Genomic DNA, 22,266 nt, shown 5'->3' on the forward strand with positions numbered 1-22,266 from the left:
AATATCCCTTTTCTCTGAAACCGTTTCGACCTTGCTGCGGCTTGATACACAAAGACATACTCTATGGGTTTTGAGTATCTCCAGCAAGTTTCGAACTTGTCTATCACTTGTAACATGAATGGGAAGACTGCCTGGAGCCATCATCATTTCTGCTGGTAATGAGTAGCTAATCTCCACACTCACTGTTCTCATGTCCAGGTTATAATCTTCTTGAGCCATTGCAACAAGTTCAGCATGTGTTGAATCTTCATTCAATAAAAACAATCTTGCTCCTTTGAGATCATCAACCACAAAATCCCAACGGAAATCTCTCAACAACCATTCTCCATACACTGCATGTAACTGAAAAATCATCTGCAAATATTCAAAATAAAACACATTAGTAAACATAGAGAAAATGAAGAAGTTCAATAAACATTGCCGCAGACGACTTAGCATTAAGTCGTCCAGAAGACTTAAAGGTAAGTCGTCTAAAGAGGTCACTTTTGCAATTGAAAATTAAAAGGGACGACTTAATTCTAAGTCGTCCGGCTTTGTTTGTTAAAAAAAAAACTTCAGACGACTTATATATAAGTCGTCTACGAGAAACGGGCTAGTTTTGCATTTGACCGAATCGTGTCAGATCTTTGACTATTTCTGGACGACTTATAATTCAGTCGTCTCTGGGAAAGTTAAAATTTCAATATTTTATGAAAACTTGACGACTTACGTGTAAGTCGTCCTAAGGTTAGTTTTGTAATTGAAAAATAAAACTTGAAATTTAACTTTCTCCAGACGACTTAGATGAAAGTCGTCCAGCTAAACGACTTAATTTAAGGTCGTCCGGGATAAGCAAGGTTTGACCAGAAAATTGGGAAAAATTCTGGACGACTTTGCTTTCCCCGGACGACTTTAAATTAAGTCTTCTGGAGGGACGACTTTATATTAAGTCGTCTGGTTAAAGTTAAATTATGAAGTTTTATTTTTCAATTACAAAACTAACCTAGGACGACTTACACGTAAGTCGTCAAGTTTTCATAAAATATTAAAATTTTAACTTTCCCAGAGACGACTGAATTATAAGTCGTCCAGAAATAGTCAAAGATCTGACACGATTCGGTCAAATGCAAAACTAGCCCGTTTCTCGTAGACGACGTATATATAAGTCGTCTGGAGTGTTTTTTTTAACAAACAAAGCTGGACGACTTAATTTAAGTCGTCCGTTTGACCAGAAGACTCATCAGTAAGTCTTCTACATACAGATGACTTACTAGTAAGTCTTCTACGCGAACAGATCTTGAAAAAAAATTCAAATTCGTACCTTAAACTAGGTGAGATGACTTCGTTTGCACACAGGGTCTTCTCCAACCACCCAGAACCTCAAACGAAAGCAACCGTAAGTAAAAACGAAAGAAATATGGCTCTGTCAACCATAGCCCATATTTTGAATCAAAAGCTTGAGTTTTTTGGATGAATATAGAGAGAAAGTGAAAGAAATGTTGTTTTTAGTTCATAACAATTGAAACAGAGAGAGTGTAAAGAGATTTACGTGCATTAAAGGGCATTAAAAGCTCCAAACAGTTCGTACAAGGTTGTTGCCACTATTCATTGCAGTGGCAATATTGTAAATACTTGAAGAAGATGAGGTTGAGACAGTAAAGAAGCCATTTTCGAAAAAAAAAAAAAAAAATGTTAATGGCATTTTCGTAGATAAAATGCAGGTGTGGGGTTAAAATCTCAAAAAAAAAAGGAGTCAAAAGAAAAGGTTAGTTTTCTGTTTGACTTCTGTTTGACTTCAAGTTTTGAGTTACTTTTGCAAAAAGCCCATAGTTTATTAATTTACAATTTTAATGAGACTATATATTTACATAGAATTTTTTAAAAAGTTATTATTCAATTATTTTTATCAATTTATGTCAAATTTTAAAATGGTCCAAGTTAAAACCAACAAAATTTATTTAATTTATACGGATTATTAATTTATGGAATATTGATTTATTAAAGTTGTGCTAGTATATATAAATAATCGTCTCTTTTATTGTCTATCTTGCCTCCCCCAAAACCCTCCCTCATACTTTCAAACCTTTCGTCTGCAGACTCCAGAGTCCTCAGAAGATGAGCAACCACAAAGACAATTTCAGCCTCGCCGATCTCACTTCTGGTAATATCTCCCATCCGTTTACAATTTTGTCTTTCTTAATAAACGCTTCTTCTTAACGGAGAGCTGCTTAAACCCTAATTCCGTGTGGTTGTTGACTGTTATTCTCTCACTTGCTTTTGTTTACATCTCTTAAAGACGAGGATCGAGCTGGCCTCGTGAACGCTCTCAAGGTATGTTTGTTTGTAGTCGAAAGGATTCTGAGTTATACCGTTTCTATTAAGAGTCTGCGTCCTCTTTTGATTAGACACTAATGCCTTTTGTTTGTTTGATTGTTTTTACTTGGAGAATTATATTGGAGTTTTTGTTATATGTTAATCCCACAGAACAAGCTGGCTGGTCACAGTTCAGATGTGCTCGAGAATCTGACTCCTCAAGTGAGAGCTCGTGTCGATGCCTTGAAGGATATACAGGTTAGAGAATTTTCTTTACCTATGTGTGTGATATTATATTACTCAATTGAGTTTGTGTACCCTTTAAAGATCTGATCTTGATTATGTTTGTGTGTGCAACCCTTTTTTCTTCTGTATGAGTGTATATTCTCCTTGCTTATTTGAATGTCTGAGTTTCGAATTAAGGTGTTGTTGGCTATTGATCAACCAGTGACTTGTTTGAATTCAACGCAGAGCCAACACGATGAACTTGAGGCTAAGTTCCGTGAGGAGAGAGCTGTTCTTGAAGCCAAGTATGAAAAGCTGTATCAGCCCTTGTATGCCAAGGTGATTGTTAGAAAGAAAAATAATCAGATTTTCCTGTGAGATCGTCATCTGTTAACTAGAGCGCCTCTATTTGCTTATCTCTACTTGTCTGCATTAGTGTTTGTAAAATATAATCTAAAAATTTCTCATGAATTCTACTTGGTATCTTGTAATGCACAGCGTTATGAGATTGTGAATGGAACTACTGAAATCGAGCTGACTCCAGAGGATACAAAGATGGACGAAGGAGATGACAAAACTGCTGAAGGTAATTACTTCAAGAATACAGTGTCTTCCTTTGGGAAGATAAAAATCCAAAATCTAACATTGTTGTTATATGTGTTCCATATCAGAGAAAGGAGTTCCAAGTTTCTGGCTGACTGCTTTACAAAATAATGAAGTCACTTCCGAGGAGGTATCCCCACATGTAGTTTTGGCATTTAATTTTTAATCTACAATCCAATCACGACCGTGGAGAATGAACATACCAATCTCTTTCACGTTAGGTCACAGAGCATGATGAAGAGGCTCTCGAGTATCTTAAAGATATTAAATGGTGCAAGACCGAAGAGCCTAAAGGATTCAAGCTTGAGTTTCTCTTTGACTCGAATCCCTTTTTCAAAAACAATGTCTTGACAAAGTCCTATCATGTGATTGATGAGGATGAGCCACTAATTGAGAAGGCTATTGGGTAAACTGCTTATGCTCTCCTACAAATGTTTACATATATGATTGCAGTGAGCTGTAGAAATGCGTCTTCACTTATACTATTATTATTTCCTTTACGTCAGGACTGAAATTGATTGGTATCCTGGAAAGTGCCTAACTCAGAGGATTGTTAAGAAGAAGCCTAAGAAAGGTTCTACGAACACTAAACCAGTCACCAAAATGGAAGACTGTGAAAGCTTCTTCAACTTCTTTAATCCTCCAGAAGTCCCGGATGAAGATGAAGATATCGACGAGGACAGAGTACGATATTGTTTTTTTGTAAAAGCTTGTCAAACTTTTAGTTAACGTATTTAGTAATGCCTCCCGTTCTTTAATGCAGGCTGAGGAACTTCAGAATACGATGGAACTAGATTATGACATTGGGTGCGTCCTTTACTGAAAATCATTGGTTCTGTTGGGTTATGAGTTGATTATTCTTCCTGCTTCCTGTAGATCTACTATCCGGAACAAGATTATTCCGCATGCCGTCTCATGGTTTACTGCTGAGGCTATGGAAGGACAGGAGTTTGATATAGATGATGATGAAGATGATGATGATATTGAGGAGGACGAGGATGATGATGATGAGATGGAGGAGGATAGCAAGACTAAAAAGAAGGTATGAAGTGCTCCAAGTAAATCAAACACTATAGCAAATTTCAGGTTGCGCATGGTCTTGAGACCCTAGAATAGATTAGTATAGGCTCTAGAGATTACTGAAAGTCACCGAGCAATGATGCATAAGACTCTGAGACTTATAACTCTGTAACTTAATTGTTATGCCATAAGACTGATAGAATAGCATGTGAATGATACATAGCGAGACAGGCTGTGTTGAACCATACATAATATACCTAGAATCATTCTCATGAATAACTTTATTCATTTCATTCGTATAATTATGTGTCTATAATTATGATACATGTAGTAATCACCATCTTTCTTTCTTTTCTTATCGCAGAAGGGAGGCAGATCTCAGATTGTTGGTGTTGGTCAACAAGGCGAGAGGCCACCAGACTGCAAGCAACAGTGATCTCGATGCTCTACTGAACAAAAAGGCATCTGTGAAAATATATCTCGAGTCATTCTCACTTCATCTAGAATGAGGATTGAATAAAAAGGTTTTAGTTTTTTTTTTTTAGTGTGAAACTAATCTCCTTATTGATGATGTTCTCATAGGAGTTTTGATCATTTGTTTTGGTGTTTATTTTCGTTGAATGATTTTAGACTTAACCTTGGTGTTTATGAATGAATGAAACATCATCCCCCCTTACTATATTTCTGCCTTCACCACGCTATCTTTGAGAGGACAAACATGTTATGTTTTTATGTAAATATATAAGTTTTTTCACAAAGTTTTTAAGTGAACAAAAACTATAAGCAATTACATACACTTCCATACTATTGTATTGGATTGTAACTCTGACACTGTTTATTTAGAGGAACACATCTTCAAACCCATGTTTGGAATATGAATTAGAAATGACAAATACTCTTAACCAAGCAAGAAGGTATATTACGCTTGGACAAATAGGAAAGCCTTTAGATGTTTGCACGTGGGATACACGTGAGATGTGATATACGTGAAACCAAAACGTGGTTATGTTAAAAGAAAGAAGATTATCATCTCTTTTAGGCGATAATGGGCTTTTAATTCAGCATAAGCCCAACTTGATGCACACGTTTCTATTAATCAAAACTTAAGAGCGAGATGTTTAAAATCCTACACATTGTGGATAAAACTATGGGATATATTCTGTTTTTACATTCGCAAGTCTGCATATCCATCCAATTTCTACAATTACGGTAACTAATTTTAAGAAATCTTGGAGTAATTTATAATATATATATTTCCATAGTTGATTTCTTATACATAAATTCAAAAATCTTTAAGATACCGACTTGGCATACAAGAATGATATATTTCCATTATTAATTCTCTCATTTAATTCTCACATATCTCTCTTTTGCTATATAATAAGATGACTACGTCTTCTTTTTTCAACACACTTAAAAGCTACACACAAGAAGAAAAAAAAGTTATATTCATTCGTTTGAGATGGCTGCAATGAACATGGCTCTGGAGAAAAAGATCGAAGCTGACGTGACTTTGAATGCTAATGGTGGCAAAAGGGCTTACGTCACTTTCCTCGCTGGAAACAAAGACTATTGGATGGGTGTGGTCGGTCTAGCCAAAGGACTGCGCAAGGTGAAATCAGTCTATCCACTCGTTGTGGCCTGTCTTCCGGATGTGCCAGAAGAACACCGTCAAATCTTGGTGGCTCAGGGATGCATCATCCGTCAGATTGAACCGGTCATTCCACCAGAAAACATAATTGGTTATTCCATGGCTTACTTTGTTCTCAACTACTCCAAACTTCGTATTTGGGAGGTTAGAATCTTATTTACTAATATATGACTATCATTTTTTTATCATTATTATTATCTTGTACATGTCGAAACATAACTAGCATATCTAACGACTTTTGAACATATATAATGCAGTTTGTGGAATATGAGAAGGTTATGTATTTGGATGGAGACATTCAAGTGTTTGGTAACATTGACCATCTTTTCGACACTCCTTCCGGTTACTTGTACGCGGTTAAAGATTGCTTTTGCGAAATTTCATGGTGCAACACTACTCAATACCAGATCGGTTACTGCCAACAGTCACCCGAAAAGGTAACATGGCCGGTGGAAACTCTCGGTTCTCCGCCGCCTACCTATTTCAACGCTGGTATGTTACTGTTTGAACCAAATCTTGTCGTGTACGAGGATCTCCTTCGTGTTGTTCAGATCACCACTCCAACGTATTTTGCTGAACAGGTTTGGTTTTATCTTCTTTTTTTTCATTATTTAATTTGAGGTTTCATTATTTTACGATGCTAATATTGTTGTTTATCTTTTGTAGGATTTTCTGAATATGTATTTCAGAGACACCTACAAGCCAATTCCTTCCACCTACAACCTTGTATTGGCTATGTTGTGGCGTCACCCGGAACATGTTGACCTTAACCAAATCCGTGTGGTCCATTACTGTGCAAATGTACGTTCTATTCTGTTTTAATTCTATAATGTTTTTCTTGTCTTATTTTTAGATATATATGCTCATGTCGGGAATCAATTTTATAGGGCTCCAAGCCATGGAAATATGATGAAACCGAAGAGCACATGGAGCGTGAAGACATAAAAATGCTTGTGAAGAAGTGGTGGGAGATTTATGAAGATCCAAGTTTGGACTACAAGAACTTTATGGAAACTGAGCCTAAGTTGAATCCGATCGCTACTGCAGTCTTAGCTTCAAAGGAGTCTGATGGTGATGTTCTCACGAGCCTTGCCCCCTCAGCAGCATAGCCAATCTTTTAGCCGAAGCTATGCTATGCAACCTTTTTTTTGTTTTCTGTTTTTTTTGGTTTTAATAGAGGTTTAGCCATATATATAATTTTATCATAATTATATATAGCGACCTCGTTTGAGTTTTATGTTTGTGAGATTAGAGGTGGTTGGTCTTGTGTTTTGGTTAGCCTTTTGTGTCAATGCCGACCTTGATCAACCATGCATGCCTTTGCCTCTTTTGTTTTATCATTAATCAATAATAAGAACTTTCTTTTGGTTTTCATTCTCTATTACTATTCGTTCATTCTTTTGCAAAACAATTTGATATATATTTTTTCGAAAGCTAAGATGATTTTTAGTATAATTATGAATAATATTATAAGTCTCTCGCCACCTCAAATCCAGTGTTGTCAATTGCGGTGTTTATTTTTAGGACTGGTTCTTCTTTTGTAACCAAAGTTTCGTTTCAATGAGTTTTAAGCTGGACGAACCAATTTAGTTGGCAGCTCTTTCTTCTGCTGCTTTGTTGCATCTTTCTGCTTTTGGGCATTATTAGACGTGTGCATGTTTATGAGTACACCTTGGGTAGGATTCATGTTGATTGTCCAATAATGAAGGGTGAGTCTTAGCATTATCCTGGCTATCTGACATGCTAACGAGGGTGAAAGAATGTGAGGATAAAAAGATTTAGATGAAGAACATGAAGAACAAAGAAAAAGAGAGAAAGTAGATCCGAAAGAAACTATATTCCCTTAATTCTTTAATTGTGTATCTAAATACAAGAATTTAAAGACCAAGTTGTATCAGTACATAATACAATAAAATATTGATTGTTTAAAAAGAATCTTCAACGGTCACTTTCTCTCTTTTCTTCTTTTTCTTTGCTTCTCAAGTCTGGTGCTTCTGATTCTATACTCAAGTCTGGTGCTTTACTCAAATTTGGTGATCCTTATAAAACCTTATAAAACCTTATAAAAGCTTATAAGTGTTTTCAAGTCTGGCAGCTTAATTCTCAAGTCTAGCAGCTTAATTCTGCTTCATGTCAACACTCCCCCTCAAGCTTGACCATGTGGAACAAGTCAAGCTTGGAAGCCATGAAGTATTCCCTCATTAAAAAAACTCAACTAGGTAAAACCCTTTGGGAGAAAACCCAAGTCAAGGAAAAAGAGTAGAACACTTCATGAAGGAGAAATCATTGACCTGATAGGTCTATGAGTCCCAATCTTGGATGAATGGACTCACATACCTTAGTGCTTCCTGCCTTGGTGAAGATATCAGCTAGCTGATCTTCACTTCTTGTGTAGCACGGCAATATGATCTTCTGTTCCACAGCTTGTCTCACTTTGTGGCAGTCTACCTCTATATGTTTGGTCCTTTCATGGAAGACTGAGTTGCTAGCAATATGTATAGCAGCCTGGTTACCACAATACATCGTGATTGGCGTTGTAACTTCAATTCTCAAGTCCTTAAGAAGTCCCTTGATCCAAATCAACTCGCTTGTGAGTTTCCTCATAGCTCTATATTCTGCCTCAACACTTGAACAAGACACCACCTTCTGCTTCTTGCTCTTCCAAGTTACCAAATTGCCTCCAATGAAGGTACAATATCCAGTAGTTGATCTCCTATCAACTCGATCTCCTGCCCAATCCGCATCACAATACCCAATAATCTCAGTGCTTCTATTGCATCCCATCCATACTCCTTGACCTGGTGCCTGTCTTAGGTACCTGAGAATCCTCTCAACCATGCTCCAGTGGTGTACCTTGGGAGCTTGCATGTGTTGGCTTACTTGGTTTACTGCAAAGCATACATCTGGTCGGGTAATGGTAAGATAAATGAGTTTTCCCACCATTCTCCTATAGTGCTTTACATCTTCATATGACTTGTCTTCAATCTCCCCCTCACGCATCACTTTGTATCCTTCCTCTAGAGGTGTTTTGGCAGCTCTTCCACCAAGATTTCCAGCCTCCTGTAGTAAGTCAAGGGTGTATTTCCTTTGAGATAGAAACAACCCTTCCTTAGACCTACACATCTCGATCCCTAGGAAGTATTTGAGCTCTCCCAAGTCTTTGATATCAAATGAAGCCTTAAGGAACGCTTTGGTCGAGATGATCCCTTCTTTGTCACTGCCCGTGATGATAATGTCATCAACATAGATGAGAATGACAATGATTCCTCGCTGGCTAGTGAGAGTGAATAGGGTATGATCAGCTTCAGACTTGACAAAACCTCTTCCATTGAGTGTGGTGCTTAGTTTGTGGTACCACGCTCTTGGTGATTGTTTCAAGCCATAGATGGCTTTCTTCAGCCTCAATACATTTCCTGGCTTGGTAAGGTGTTCCATACCAGGTGGTGGTCTCATGTAGACCTCATCTTCTAACTCTCCTTGTAGAAAAGCATTTTTGACATCCATTTGCCACAGATCCCATTCTAAGTTAACAGCCAATGAGAGTACAATCCGTATCGTGTGAAGCTTAGCTACTGGTGCAAAGGTGTCAAGGTAATCTTCACCATAGACTTGAGTGTAGCCTCTTGCAACAAGTCTGGTCTTTTTCCTTTCTGGTTGCCCATTTGCCAAGTACTTGATAGTGAATAGTAACATGCTTGTGACGGCCTTCTTGCCTTTGGGAAGCTCACTCTCAAACCAAGTTCCATTTCGGATCATGGCACTAACCTCATCATCTACTAAGTCTCTCCATTCCTTTATCTCCATTGCCTCCTCATAGGTCCTCAGAATATACTCTTGATCTATGTTGGTGATGAAGGCTTGATGATCTCTTGGATAGCAAGCAATGAAGCAAGTTGCTTGAGTGGGATGGGCTACTGCTTGACTGTTGAAATACTTCCAATTTGATGGACGCTTTCTCACCCTTGTGCTTCTCCTAAGCGGCTGGACCTCTCCAACAATCTCAGCTTCAACTTCATTTTGTTGATCTGATTCCTTTTGCTGTTGGCTTTCATCCTGATCATGAACCTCTTGCTCTTGATCAGTAGTCTGCGGATCCTCTTGACCCATGTGTGGTTCCTCTTGACCCCTGCGTGGTTCCTCTTGACCAGTAGACGAATCTTCTTGATTCCCCCCTTCAGGATTAGGATGAGAAGCCTCTTCAGCCACATCCATACCATTGCCTTGATCTAAACTATCTGCTGAACCAATAGTTCCTTCATTCGGTGTCATGATGATACCTAGGCTCTCCATGATAATCCGTAGGTTGTTTGCCCTATCTGAGGCCCCTTGAGATAGATCCTTGAGATTTTCCCAACTTTTCTCCTCATAATAGCCTCAAGATTCAACAAACTTGGCCTCTCTGGATACTAAGACTCTTCTTGTCTCTGGAGAGTAGCATTTGTAACCTTTTTGAGTGGTAGAATACCCAATGAACACTGCCTTTGTGCTTCTGGCCTCAAGTTTGTTCCTATGATCACCTGTTTGCAATACATAGCACAAGCACCCAAATACCCGTAAATGGTCAATAGATAGTTTTCTTTTGTTCAATACCTCATAAGGTGTGGCATCATCAAGGATTCTTGTTGTAGTTTGGTTGATGAGATAGCATGCTGTCATGACTGCATCACTCCAGAACCTCTTAGGCATGTTGGTGTAGAACATCATGGACCTAGCCACTTCCATCAGATGTCGGTTTTTCCTCTCAGCTACACCATTTTGTTGTGGAGTGTAAGGGCAGCTGGTTTGATGGCTTATTCCATGCTTGGCCAAGTGAGATTTGAAAGTTGTGTTTGTATATTCTCCTCCATTATCTGACCTGAATACTTTGATCTTAACATTGAACTGATTAGTTATGTAGTTCTGGAAGTTTATAAATGCATCTAGGACTCTATCTTTAGATGGTATCATAGTCAGCCATGTAAATTTAGATTTCTGGTCTATGAAGGTGACAAATATCTATGATTTTCCCTAGAAGTGCATGGTGCAGTCCAGACATCAGAGTGTATAAGATCAAAGCAGTTCTCATAGATAGTAGATGACTTGGGAAACACAGTCTTGCAATGTTTGCCAAGAATACATGCTTCACAACCATCATTTTTGAAATAAACATTAGGCAATAACAGGTTTAGTGCTCTAGAATGGGGATGACCTAACCTAGCATGCCACAATACATCATTTTCTAAGACAGGGATTGAACTAAAAGCATAAGGTAAACATGATCTAGTCTTGGTGTCTTCAAGCAGGTACAAGTCCCCTTTAGTAACACCCTTTCCGATCATCTTAAGAGTCTCAATATCCTGAAACACAACATCATTAGGACTAAAAATAACCTTGCAGTTAAGATCAGTAGCAACCTTCTTGACAGATAATAGATTAGATGCAAAAGATGGCATATAAAATGCTTTAGTATCTTTCTCAAATAGTTTCAAGTTTCCTACACCTTTTATTGGTATGCTGTCGCCATTTGCAATCATAACATTACCTAAGGCAGGCTTAACATTACTGATTAACCTAGCATCACTAATCATGTGGTGAGAAGCTCCCGAATCTATAACTACTGGCTTAAGGCTATCAGATGCATTCAAGGTTGTAACAAGAGCATTGGACAGTTTATAAGAGGCATTTAAGGATAAACCAAGTGTGTTACCAGAGTTCTCCTTGAGGGCTTTGATGAGAGCATCAAGGTCTGACCTCTTGATTGTCTCATCTTGGGTAGTCCTCATGATAGAACAGCCACTGAATCCCAAGGTCTTCCCTTCTCCAGCCGCAACCGAGTTCATGGGACGAGGAGTAGATGGCTCGCCCATTTCACCAGAGAAATTCCCCTTGCATCAGAGTAAGGTGTCCTGAACTTTTGTGGCTTGAGGTGTGGGTGAAGGATCCAACATTTGTCTTTGCTGTGACCTTTTTTCTTGCAATGGTCACACACCCACACTTTCTTGTCATCTGGCTTGTAATACCCCTTGTTAGCTATGCCCTCATGTTTGTGCTCATTTCCTTAAGCCTTGTTGGCTATGATGAGGTCTCCTTTGCCACCAAAGAGTCCCACTGAGCCTTGCTCCTTTTGAATCTGAGCACAAAGCTCCTCAAGTGATGGAAGCTTGTCACTTCTTAGAATGTGTTTGATTAGATCACTATAACCTGGGTTGAGGGTGAACAGCAAAGCAAAGACCTTGTCTTGCTCCTTCCTCTCATTAAGTACATTCGGATCAAGACTGGCCGGTCTTAACATCTCTAACTCGGCCCACAACGATCTAAACTTCCCAAAATGCTTGGAAAATTCAGTGTCCTCTTGACTGAGAGTGTTGATAGCCCTCTTGACTTCAAACACCCTACTGATGTTAGATATATTACCATATACCTTCTGAAGAGTATCCCACAACTCCTTGGAAGTTTCACAATAGGAGTAAGCTTCCAAGATAGAGGTTTCAAGACTATTCTGAATGATGGAAAGGACCATGAAATCCTTCTGACATCTCTTCCCACCTCCTTCAGCCGCAGCAACAACTTCTTTACCATCCTCTCCTAGGATGATCTTCTTGGTGTCTTCGCCGTCAACAACATACTCCCAAAGACCTCTGCCTCCAAGAGCGATTTTGACAAGTCTAGACCAAAGTAAGTAGTTGGTTCCCTTGAGGGTAACCGGAATAGACACGGATTTAAAGACATCAGTGTAGGAGTTTTCCATTTTTTTTTTTGTTCTGGGAATGAAGAACAGCTCAAGAACATGAAGAACTTTACCAAAAATAGAAAGGGAAAATCAGAGATTTGCGGAAGTAAAGAGAATAGAGTAGAGAAGAATGAATCCCAGGAGCTTACTTGCTCTGATACCATGAAAGAATGTGAGGATAAAGAGATTTAGATGAAGAACATTGAAGAACAAAGAGAGAGAGAGAAAGTAGATCTGAGAGAAACTTTATTCCCTTAATTCTTTAATTGTGTATCTGAATACAAGAATTTAAAGACCAAATTGTATCAGTACATAATACAATAAAATATTGATTGTTTAAAAAGGATCTTCAACGGTCACTTTCTCTCTTCTTCTTCTTTTTCTTTGCTTCTCAAGTCTGATGCTTCTGATTCTATACTCAAGTCTGGTGTTTTACTCAAATCTGGTGATCCTTATAAAACCTTATAAAATCTTATAAAAGCTTATAAGTGTTTTCAAGTTTAACAGCTTAATTCTCAAGTCTAAGTCTAGCAGCTTAATTCTGCTTCATATATAACAGAGGGTTAGTTTGTCCAACGATGATTATGGCAGCAAAACTGACCGTGAAGTTTGTAGGGAGGTGATCCAGCAATACATCTGTATGTGTTGACAGCTGACCAACCAATACCAACATCATCCGCAGCTCCGTAAGTTGCACGTAAGAAACAAAACAAGAAAGGGACTGTTAATTTCCTTGTTACTAAGTAGCACCTGCAAGACCGATAACAGAGGGCCACAAAACCGATATTTGGTTATTCATCTGTCAACCACACTAATATAATCTGGATACTGCTTATGAGAATAATCGTGTGCTGCAAGTCATCAACTGAAGTTGATGAATGATATGGCAGCGATGCACAAAGTAATATTACCAATCAGATTTATCAATAAATAAAATGCTAACAATTTATCATTAAGACTCGAAAGAATAATATATTGTTACAGTTAGTGCAAGAGCCTCTTTAGCCTCATCAGTCTGGTTTCACCAAATGAACCGAAACATAAAACATATATGTATTAGTTAAGTGAGCGTTAAAAAAACAAGTTCCCTACAGCTAAAGAGATTCAGCCTCGTAAAAGAAATGCCATGTGCATGAGAAGAGAGCTCCACCAAGCAAAGGCACCTGAACAAAAAGAACAAGAGAAATGAAATCATGTAAAGTAGCTGCTTGAATAAAGAGAGGCTCTCACCACCATTCTCTCTCATGAGAGACGTTTCTATTTTGGGCTATTAAAATGTTAGTTAAAAACCCATCTCAGGCCCATAATATTTATTTGTAATAAAACCTCAGAAAAAGTCACAAGTCTAGAGATTCCATTGATCCAGCTGCTGCTGCTGCTGCTCTCGTTCTCCACCAGCAAGGTTTGTAACCGTCTAACACTCTTTTTCCCTTTTTGATTCAAAGTTTCATCTTTTCTTTTCCCCCTTTTTGGGAATCTGACTGATAGATCTGCGCTTCGGTATTAGCTTACGAGCGATAATGTTAATGTTCATGAGGTCTTGCTATTTGGAAAAAGATGTCAACTTTCGATGTCTAGCTAGGGTTTGAATCGGTGGTCACTGGTGCTTTTGATTCCTCGCTTAATCCTTTTGATTGCATTTGGTAATGGAATTGGATTTTGTAAATTCAAAATTGTCAGGAAAAAAGACAAAGGTTTGAGAGAGATGGCATCAAAGTTGATACAGCTGAAATCAAAGGCGTGCGAGGCATCAAAGTTTGTGTCAAAGCACGGCACAACTTACTACAAACAGTTGCTGGAGAAGAACAAGCAGTATATCCAGGAGCCAGCCACTGTTGAGAAGTGCCAAGAGTTGTCTAAGCAGCTTCTCTACACTCGTCTCGCTAGGTCCCTTTCCTAACTCTCTTTATTCTGATCCTGGTTTCTGCTTGATGTGTGTTTGTTAGATGATGAGCATTGCTGTTTCCATAGCTTTCTTCTTGTTTGTAAAAGATTAAAGCTTTTTTCTTCTTCTTTTCTTTCTGTCTGTTGTTATTATGCTGTAAAGGGTAAAATACTAAATAGCGGCTTCTTGGTTTTGTTTGTTAAGGATCTTGAATAATTGATGTTCTCTTTTCAACGTTTCTTTTGTTTCTGTGCCTGACTTGTTTTGTGTGGATTGCAGCATTCCCGGACGTACTGAGTCGTTCTGGAAGGAAGTGGATCACGTCAAGGGCTTGTGGAAGAACCGGGCGGATTTGAAGGTTGAAGATGCTGGGATCGCAGCACTTTTTGGGCTGGAATGCTTCGCTTGGTACTGTGCGGGTGAGATCGTTGGAAGAGGCTTCACTTTCACCGGCTACTACCCTTGAACAAACAAACAGACAATGCCTTTGCTTACAACCATTGAAGGCTGAAACTGGCTGGTTTTATTATCTTTGGATCTCCTGGCTGGATATTTTAGCAAAAGTTTCAGATTTATTTTCTGTCTTTGGATATTTAATACACACATGTTTTTTTTTTAAAGCTGAGGCCATATCATGCTAGCTCTTAATAATATCAGTCGACAACTTGTTTGCTTTTTGGTTTTGTTTCTTGAGTGTGGATGACCTTTTGCTGGTAGATCATCATCTGTTACTGGAACCGGACTACTCCTACACACCTCAGAGTGTGAGGAGAGAAGGCAAAGATCGGCTATGTGATATCATTATTTGCAGATATTTTATGTTGAGCTATGTCAAAATGTTGTTGTTCGTCTTCTTTGAATAAAAAGACTAATGTGTTCTTATAACAACAACTAAAAAAAACACTAAACTCTTTGTATGTTTCTCTAAGTTTGCTGATTTCTTATATGTAAAACTCTATACGGCTAATAGCAAAACACAAGATTCTAAAAGAAGGGGCGTTCCGAGAATCGAACTCGGGACCTCTCGCACCCAAAGCGAGAATCATACCACTAGACCAAACGCCCGCGTTGACAAAAGGAATTGATAACAACAACTTGTACTTTTAGTGCTAGACGTTACAAGTGAAAAAGATTAGACACTTAAATCGACTAGGGTTGGTTCATCTACCTACTGATCAGCTATTCAGAGCATCTATCTGAGTTTAACCAGTTTGTGTTTCGACATACTCAGGGACATATTACAATGTCGGACAAGACGAAGGGAAGGAAAGAGGAGGTGGTGACCAGAGAGTACACCATCAACCTTCACAGACGCCTTCATAGCTGGTAACTTACTAAACTAAACTAAACTCTTCTGTTCCGTTCTTGTTCTGTTGGTTCAATGTTTTAGTTGTAGGCACTTAGCCATGAATATAACATTTGAAAGCTCTGATCTTGGGGTTTTACCTAAAAAGTGTAACATGCATTTAACTTTATAGGCACGTTACACATGAATGTGAATGTAGAAAGCTTTGATCTTGAGGTTTGACTTCAAAAAATGAAACATAAAAAGTTTTAGCTATAAGCACTTAACTTTATAGGCACGTTAGCCATGAATTTGACAATTAGAAAGTTCTGATCTTGGGGTTTGACTTGTAAGAATCGTGTTGTGTCTTAAACAGTACATTTAAGAAGAAGGCACCAAAGGCGATCAAGGAGATAAGGAAGTTTGCAGAGAAGGCAATGGGGACAAAGGATGTGAGAGTGGATGCGAAGCTGAACAAGCAGATTTGGAGCAGAGGTATCAGAGGTCCTCCTAGAAGGATTAGAGTCCGAGTTGCTCGCAAGAGAAACGATGACGAAGATGCAAAGGAAGAGTTCTTCTCTCTTGTCACTGTTGCTGAAATCCCTGCCGAGGGACTTAGTGGCCTTGGCACTAAAGTCATTGATGAAGAGGATTGAACATTCTTGTAATCATATTTTTGTTCTCTCATTTTGTAGTGACGTTGACTCAGTAATACAGTTTATTAGAGAACATTTCAGAGCCTTGTGTCATGGTCAATGATATATATTACAATCGATTAGTAAGTAGACCTTTGGCTTGTGTCGTTTGTCCTCCTACTGTTTCGATAGACCTTGTCAATGATTTATTTGAGTATTTTTTTTCTTTCTCATTGTAGGACTTGGGAGTCATCTCACTTTGATGCCTCTTTAATCGAGTGATATTATTTCAGGGAACTGTTAACAGTTTATTTTCATAGCCATGTCAAGAAAAGACTTCCCAAGTATTATGAAGGCAAAAATATCATTGCTTGATGGATCGATCTTGTAAAGAGAAGATCAAGAATGAAGTCATGCAAGAGCTGCGGAAGCCATTTGAATAAGAGGGGGCAAAAAGAGTACATCGCCAAATTAACACAATCTCCATGAAAGCCACAATAACATCTCCAAGTCATTTCAATTCAAGATTAATCTTCAAACCCTTTCATGATTCACAAAATCTGCAAACTGATTGTGTCAGAAAAATTGTCAATAAATAAAACCGTTCGTCTTTTAAGTCATTAAAATGTTACAGTGACGTATCAAATCTTGTAAACAGGGGTGATTCCAAGAAGGTGGGAAGCATTTCCTCATCACTATAGCCGTTGCTTCACAAAGTAGGAGACGGCTTGCCTCCTCCGGTGAACCAATGACCTGTAACAAAGCTCATCTTTTAATCGAAATATGGTAGCAGATTATGTAGTCTGACATCACAATATTAAATAGAAACGTAGAATGTCGAGAATCCACACCTGATGAATGGAGTAGAAGCTGGTGAAGCGTTCAGATAAACTGTAGAGGTACAGACACAGCACGTTGGGAAACAAGGTGGTGCAAGCTTCCTCAACCGTCTGCAAATCAATGCAAATTGTTCACACACATGGATTGTACAATCTTGTTACCCACAAAAATAAAATAAAAAAAAGATTTTGAAAATAGTATCCAATGATGAGCTTGTGTTACCTCAGCAAATCGAAGCAAGTGAAGCCCCAGGGCTCGTTCTTCTGGATGATCCAATACTAGCTCTACTGTCTGCAATAAGGCACATGTTGTTGAACCGTTAGAACAAACTGCCTATGGTAAAACTTATAACAGTCTTCGTAACTATGAAAATGTGATGAAATTAAATAAAACAAATACAAGAGGAGGAAACCCAAAACTGTAAAAAATGAAATACCTTTTTCAGCTCATCTATGTCTTTGCCAGACTTTCGGATGATTGAACAGATACGAGCATGAGCATAAAGAAGGTAAACGGCTGTATTACCCTGCTCATGACATGGTATCAATAAGAGCATGTGTAGGTGACTGCATATTGCAAATATGTAAACTAGCAAGCAAATTTCATTACCTTGTCACTAAGCATGGCATCGAAGTCGAAAGTATAACCTGTCGTTCTGTTGCTCTTCAGGTCAGCATACCTTGAAATAACATTATACAAAATCGCATGTTAGCAGTAGCATGATAATATTAAAATGCCCACTATAGAAAAATCATCATATTTGTTCAGCTTTGATCACAAAAAAAATCCCTAAACCGAGAAAAGAAATAATACTCACTTCACCGCACCATATCCAACTGCCTCAGCTGTTTGGTCTAGCTCCTCCGGAGTCCATTCTTTGTCCTTACCTAAACAGAGAAACCACATATAAAGGATGAATAAAACCACCCAATAACTGAACAAAGTTAATAACGCTGACACAAAGTTAGATACCACGCTCAATAAGGGCAGTTTTACTGCGAGTCTTGGCCTCATCTAGCAAATCAACTAGGCGGACTACATCTGAAGCCCGCGTTCTAAATCGTTTGCGATCTTCCCCGTTGACGACGAGACCAAAATCAACATGGTCAACTCTAGGGTGAGTGTTATCACTGTCTGGAAGCCAACCTGCGTTTCTGGCAGCCTGATTCATAGTGTAACAGGATTAAAACAGTTACCCCTGGCGGCTTTAAGCAAGACACGTCAAAAAAACAATAAAATTATTAATCAATCCCTACTTTGAAGAACATATCAAAGTGCTGCTTCTGGCTAGAATCGGTAACATATATAATCCACTCAGCTTTCTCTTCATTAAGCCGATACCTGGGACAGGCAGATTTTAGCATCATCAGGCAATTCATTAGTCAACAATATGCAAGTTCAGGTAGAAGAAAAGATAACACACCAAAGAGCAGTCAGATCAGTTGAGGCATAGTTAAAACCACCGTCACTCTTCACAACAATGAGTGGGATCTTGAAGCCTTGGAGGAAAATCACACGAGCACCCTCACTTTCCTCAGTCAACCCCTTGCTATCCAATTCCCCAATTACGTTAGCGATGTAGGGGTTGTAAAAGCTTTCTCCCTGTCATGGATCAACGTATACCCATCAATGCACATCTTTTGTTTCTATTCTGTATCAGATAATATAGTATCGGTCCATCTTTTCCATTTACCTTTTCTTCAAGCTCAACTTGAAGGCGCTGATAAACCTTGGAAAACTCGGTTCGGCTTATTTCACAAATCTTAGCCCAAGCCTTGCGGTAGATAGGATCTCCACCCTGCACAGAAGAACGATAATATAGGCAAGTGAGTAGTTTAGATCTTGCAACCAATGCAGCTGCATATTGACACACTGCCAAACAGAATAAGCACCAATAATTCAGGTTAGAGAAAATGTTAATCACCTGTAGACGGACCACAGCCTTCTGTGCTTTTTCCTTAAAGTCCGGATCATCATCAAATTTTTTCTTTGATTCTTTGTAAAACGACTGTCAGATGACATTTAAAGTTAAAAACTGAACTGCTTTAGTTCATCACCTAAAGCATGTTACGCCAATATTGGCACATAAGAAGAACTGTAAAGCGTGAAAGGCCATATGATGTAAGGACGCTGACCTGAAGATCTCCAATTGCTGTCTCAGTCACACTATCTGTATCAGGAAATTTCTCAAAGAGGTACTCAATGAGCATGCCAAACTGCATAATGTTAAACGGTTTTTATTTCTTTGATAAAATATTGGAATACAACAATAAAGTACTCGGTCTCAAGCAGTTAGTTACCTGTGTTCCCCAGTCACCAACATGGTTTCTGCGAAGAACTTCAACCTTTGAGAACTCGAGCATGCGAGCGAGCGTGCACCGATGACAGTTGATCTTAGATGACCAACATGCATTTCTTTTGCTATGTTTGGAGAGGAAAAATCAACTAAGGCTCTCTTAACCGGAGGAGCAGGCGCCCATGTGTCAATTCCGTCGATAAGCATATTTGCAATACTCTGCATATTAAAAAAAAATTACGCCAAGAAGAAGACTAGAAAATGAGTATACAAGTACGCATTACAACAGGAGCACCTTACCTTAGCCATCCATTTGGTTGATAGTACTACATTAACAAATCCAGGTCCAGTAACAGAGCAAGAGATTGAATCCACCATCTCAGAAGTAGGTAAATTATTTAAAAGGGCCTATGTGAAAAAAAAAAAAAAAAAAAGAAGAACAAAACAAGAGTTAATAGACATAGAGAGCATACAAAAGCCACAAATTTCTAAAGAGTAAAAACCAAGCAAAACACCAACCTCTCCAACAGCTGGAGGACCATTGAACTGAGAATCTTTTCCTTTTATCATGGACCACAGACCCATTGCATTGTTACTGCAGACAACAATATGATGTGAAAAATCTAAACTAACAAAACAAGTAAGCAACTTAACTGAAACTTTAGTTTTCATATGAATGAAGTGAAAGAGGGAGCAAGTACCATTGGTAATCTCCAGATCTATCAAGAGGGGAGGTAGTAACGACGGGCTTAACACGGGGTTTATCAGGAACCGTTGATCTCAGAGACGCATCAAAGAGCTTCTCGAGCTGGCGTTTTAGATTTCCCGAGCATTCTTGATTCTGTCACACCACTCAAAACAAAATCAGATCAGTCATGACACAGGGGAAAAAAAAAAAGCCTCCTGGATTAGAAAAAGAACATGCTTACAGCTGCCATGGTTGCCGCTGATTTTGATTCGATTCCGAAAGCAAATCTCCTACTAGTTGCTCTCTCGATACACCTGTCTAGGTTACAAAAACCACACAAGCAGAATCAGTACACGCAAAATATCAAACTTCATTGCAACATTCTTACCAAACAAGAAAGTTAAAGCAATAGCTAGTCTGCGTGATACAGACAATGTTGAAATAAATAACAAAAAACAAACGCTTATCTTCTTCAACATCTAGATGTTTTCGGTTCTGTAACAGAACCAAAAACAGGCACAGTGGAATTTCTCAAATTTCAAATCAAAATCACAAAGATAAAACACCCACTAAACGACAAAATCACAACGATCATACGCAAGAATTGGATTACTCAGCTAAGTAACAACAATCTAAGCTCACAGAACTTTGCAATTGCAATGTTAACCATGACCTAAAGCTCGTAAAGATTAGAGAGCTTGGAGAGAGGTTTTTACCAGACGGAAGAAGAAGACGAATAAGCCAGAGTGACGAGAGTGGGAGAAGAGAGACGACGGCTGTGTGACTGTAATCGGAAAAAGGGTTACGCTTATTGCCGCCTCCTTGCCTTTTTTTTTAATTATTTTTCAAAAATGGAAAAGCTTGTAGAGAAGTTTAGGTGTTGGGCTGGAAAATAGTAAGCCCATTTTGATAATTATGTTTTAATGAATACGACCTGTTTCAAACGCGGACGTGAGTTGTTTTTTTTTTTTTTTTTTTTGAGAAAGGGCTTTTATATATATATATATATGATATAGTGGAGCCTGTTAAGGCACAAAGTGAAGAGCTTTTAAGCCCAATACAAACCGGGACTGGCCCAATAGTTTTAGAACTTTAGGTAAACCACGACAAAAGAAGTGAGACGCTTTACGGAGTGAAGAAACGATGATCAGAGCTTAATCGTCTAGCCATGTCTGCATCATTGAGGAAGAGAGCGCTGGAGAAGATTGACGGATCGAAGATATCCGGTTCTTGATCTGTGCGTTTAAGGAAGAGATAAGGGAGTCTTGGCTTCGGTATTCCTTCCTGTGAATTCTAGAGTTTCTCTCCAGCCATAGTGCGTAGATCACAGCTTGCCAAGTGAGGAGAGATAGCAGTCGGTGGTGCTTCGGTGTAGAGAGTCCTTGCATGCAAGTGATTGATAGGCTCCATTGTCTAATTGCGGGTGTCCTAGCCTTCCTTGCTAGAGTGTTCCAAACCGAGTAAGAGTAGTTGCAGTCGAAGAACAAATGGTTTCTTGATTCCGGAACAGAATTGCAGAGCACACAAGTTGGATCAGTTTGGAATCCCCAGCTAATCATTCGATCCTTTGTGGGGCAGCGATTGAGAGTTACTAGCCAAGTGAAGAAGTTGTGTTTTGGAATGCCCCTGGAAGTCCAAACTGCACGGGCCCAAGCAACAACAGGTTTATGATCCCTTATGAGGGAGTAGATCATACCTGATGAGTAGCTTTATGTTGTCTTTCCCAGAGGTGACCAAATTGTTTTGTCTTGTAGTTCCGAGAGACTGACCGTAGTGAGATAGGTATGCAAAGCAAGTTGACCGTCTGATCGCGGTGAAGGCAGAGACCAGTTGCCGTTGATACAGAGATCGGAGATTGTCGAGGTTGGTCTTGTGCCAAGTGTTGTGGAACCAAGTTGTAAGAACGATTGGAGCATACCAAATGGGCTCCAATTGTCTGTCCAAAACCGAGTGCTTTTTCCATTCCCCACCTCTACTTTGAGTCAAGTCCCTTTTTCTTAGAATTTTCTTGACAGTGTGAGAGAATAATTGTTTCTCCTTTAATGTCCAAAAGTTGCTCCTGCAATTCCGAAGAATATTTTTAAGAAACCAAGCACCCATATAGAACCCGCCCGGAAGAACATAAGCCAGACAAGCT

At 38.9% G+C, this 22,266-nt stretch overlaps 4 protein-coding genes, 1 non-coding gene and 1 pseudogene across 5 annotated transcripts; 4 read left to right on the plus strand and 2 right to left on the minus strand.

The window, feature by feature from the left end:
* Positions 1-1,993: 1,993 nt before the first annotated feature.
* On the plus strand, positions 1,994-4,821 carry LOC106429467 (nucleosome assembly protein 1;1-like). Its single transcript, XM_013870212.3, has 11 exons — positions 1,994-2,140; positions 2,276-2,310; positions 2,464-2,550; positions 2,764-2,856; positions 3,016-3,103; positions 3,189-3,250; positions 3,342-3,526; positions 3,627-3,804; positions 3,884-3,927; positions 3,997-4,162; positions 4,505-4,821. Exons 1-11 carry the CDS (start codon positions 2,095-2,097, stop codon positions 4,574-4,576), a joined length of 1,056 nt encoding a protein of 351 aa, XP_013725666.1. The 5' UTR covers positions 1,994-2,094; the 3' UTR covers positions 4,577-4,821.
* Positions 4,822-5,001: 180 nt separating this feature from the next.
* On the plus strand, positions 5,002-7,243 carry LOC106429468 (galactinol synthase 5). Its single transcript, XM_013870213.3, has 4 exons — positions 5,002-5,935; positions 6,049-6,372; positions 6,458-6,592; positions 6,679-7,243. The coding sequence occupies exons 1-4, from the start codon at positions 5,603-5,605 to the stop codon at positions 6,898-6,900; spliced, it is 1,014 nt and encodes a 337-aa protein (XP_013725667.2). The 5' UTR covers positions 5,002-5,602; the 3' UTR covers positions 6,901-7,243.
* A 6,547-nt stretch (positions 7,244-13,790) lies between these two features.
* Positions 13,791-15,060, plus strand: LOC106429464. Its single transcript, XM_013870209.3, has 3 exons — positions 13,791-13,902; positions 14,181-14,387; positions 14,665-15,060. The coding sequence occupies exons 2-3, from the start codon at positions 14,206-14,208 to the stop codon at positions 14,849-14,851; spliced, it is 369 nt and encodes a 122-aa protein (XP_013725663.1). The 5' UTR covers positions 13,791-13,902; positions 14,181-14,205; the 3' UTR covers positions 14,852-15,060.
* A 240-nt stretch (positions 15,061-15,300) lies between these two features.
* Positions 15,301-16,787, plus strand: LOC106429503 (60S ribosomal protein L31-3-like). The gene is made up of 2 exons (XM_013870248.3): positions 15,301-15,711; positions 16,047-16,787. The coding sequence occupies exons 1-2, from the start codon at positions 15,629-15,631 to the stop codon at positions 16,324-16,326; spliced, it is 363 nt and encodes a 120-aa protein (XP_013725702.1). The 5' UTR covers positions 15,301-15,628; the 3' UTR covers positions 16,327-16,787.
* On the minus strand, positions 15,379-15,450 carry TRNAP-UGG. The gene has a single exon. It is a non-coding gene; the product is annotated as a tRNA-Pro (tRNA).
* A 4-nt stretch (positions 16,788-16,791) lies between the features above and the next one.
* On the minus strand, positions 16,792-21,070 carry LOC106429471 (annotated as a pseudogene).
* Between the last annotated feature and the right edge of the window lie 1,196 nt (positions 21,071-22,266).

This window comes from Brassica napus, chromosome C8, assembly GCF_020379485.1.
Source record: "Brassica napus cultivar Da-Ae chromosome C8, Da-Ae, whole genome shotgun sequence".
Lineage (NCBI taxonomy): Eukaryota > Viridiplantae > Streptophyta > Magnoliopsida > Brassicales > Brassicaceae > Brassica > Brassica napus.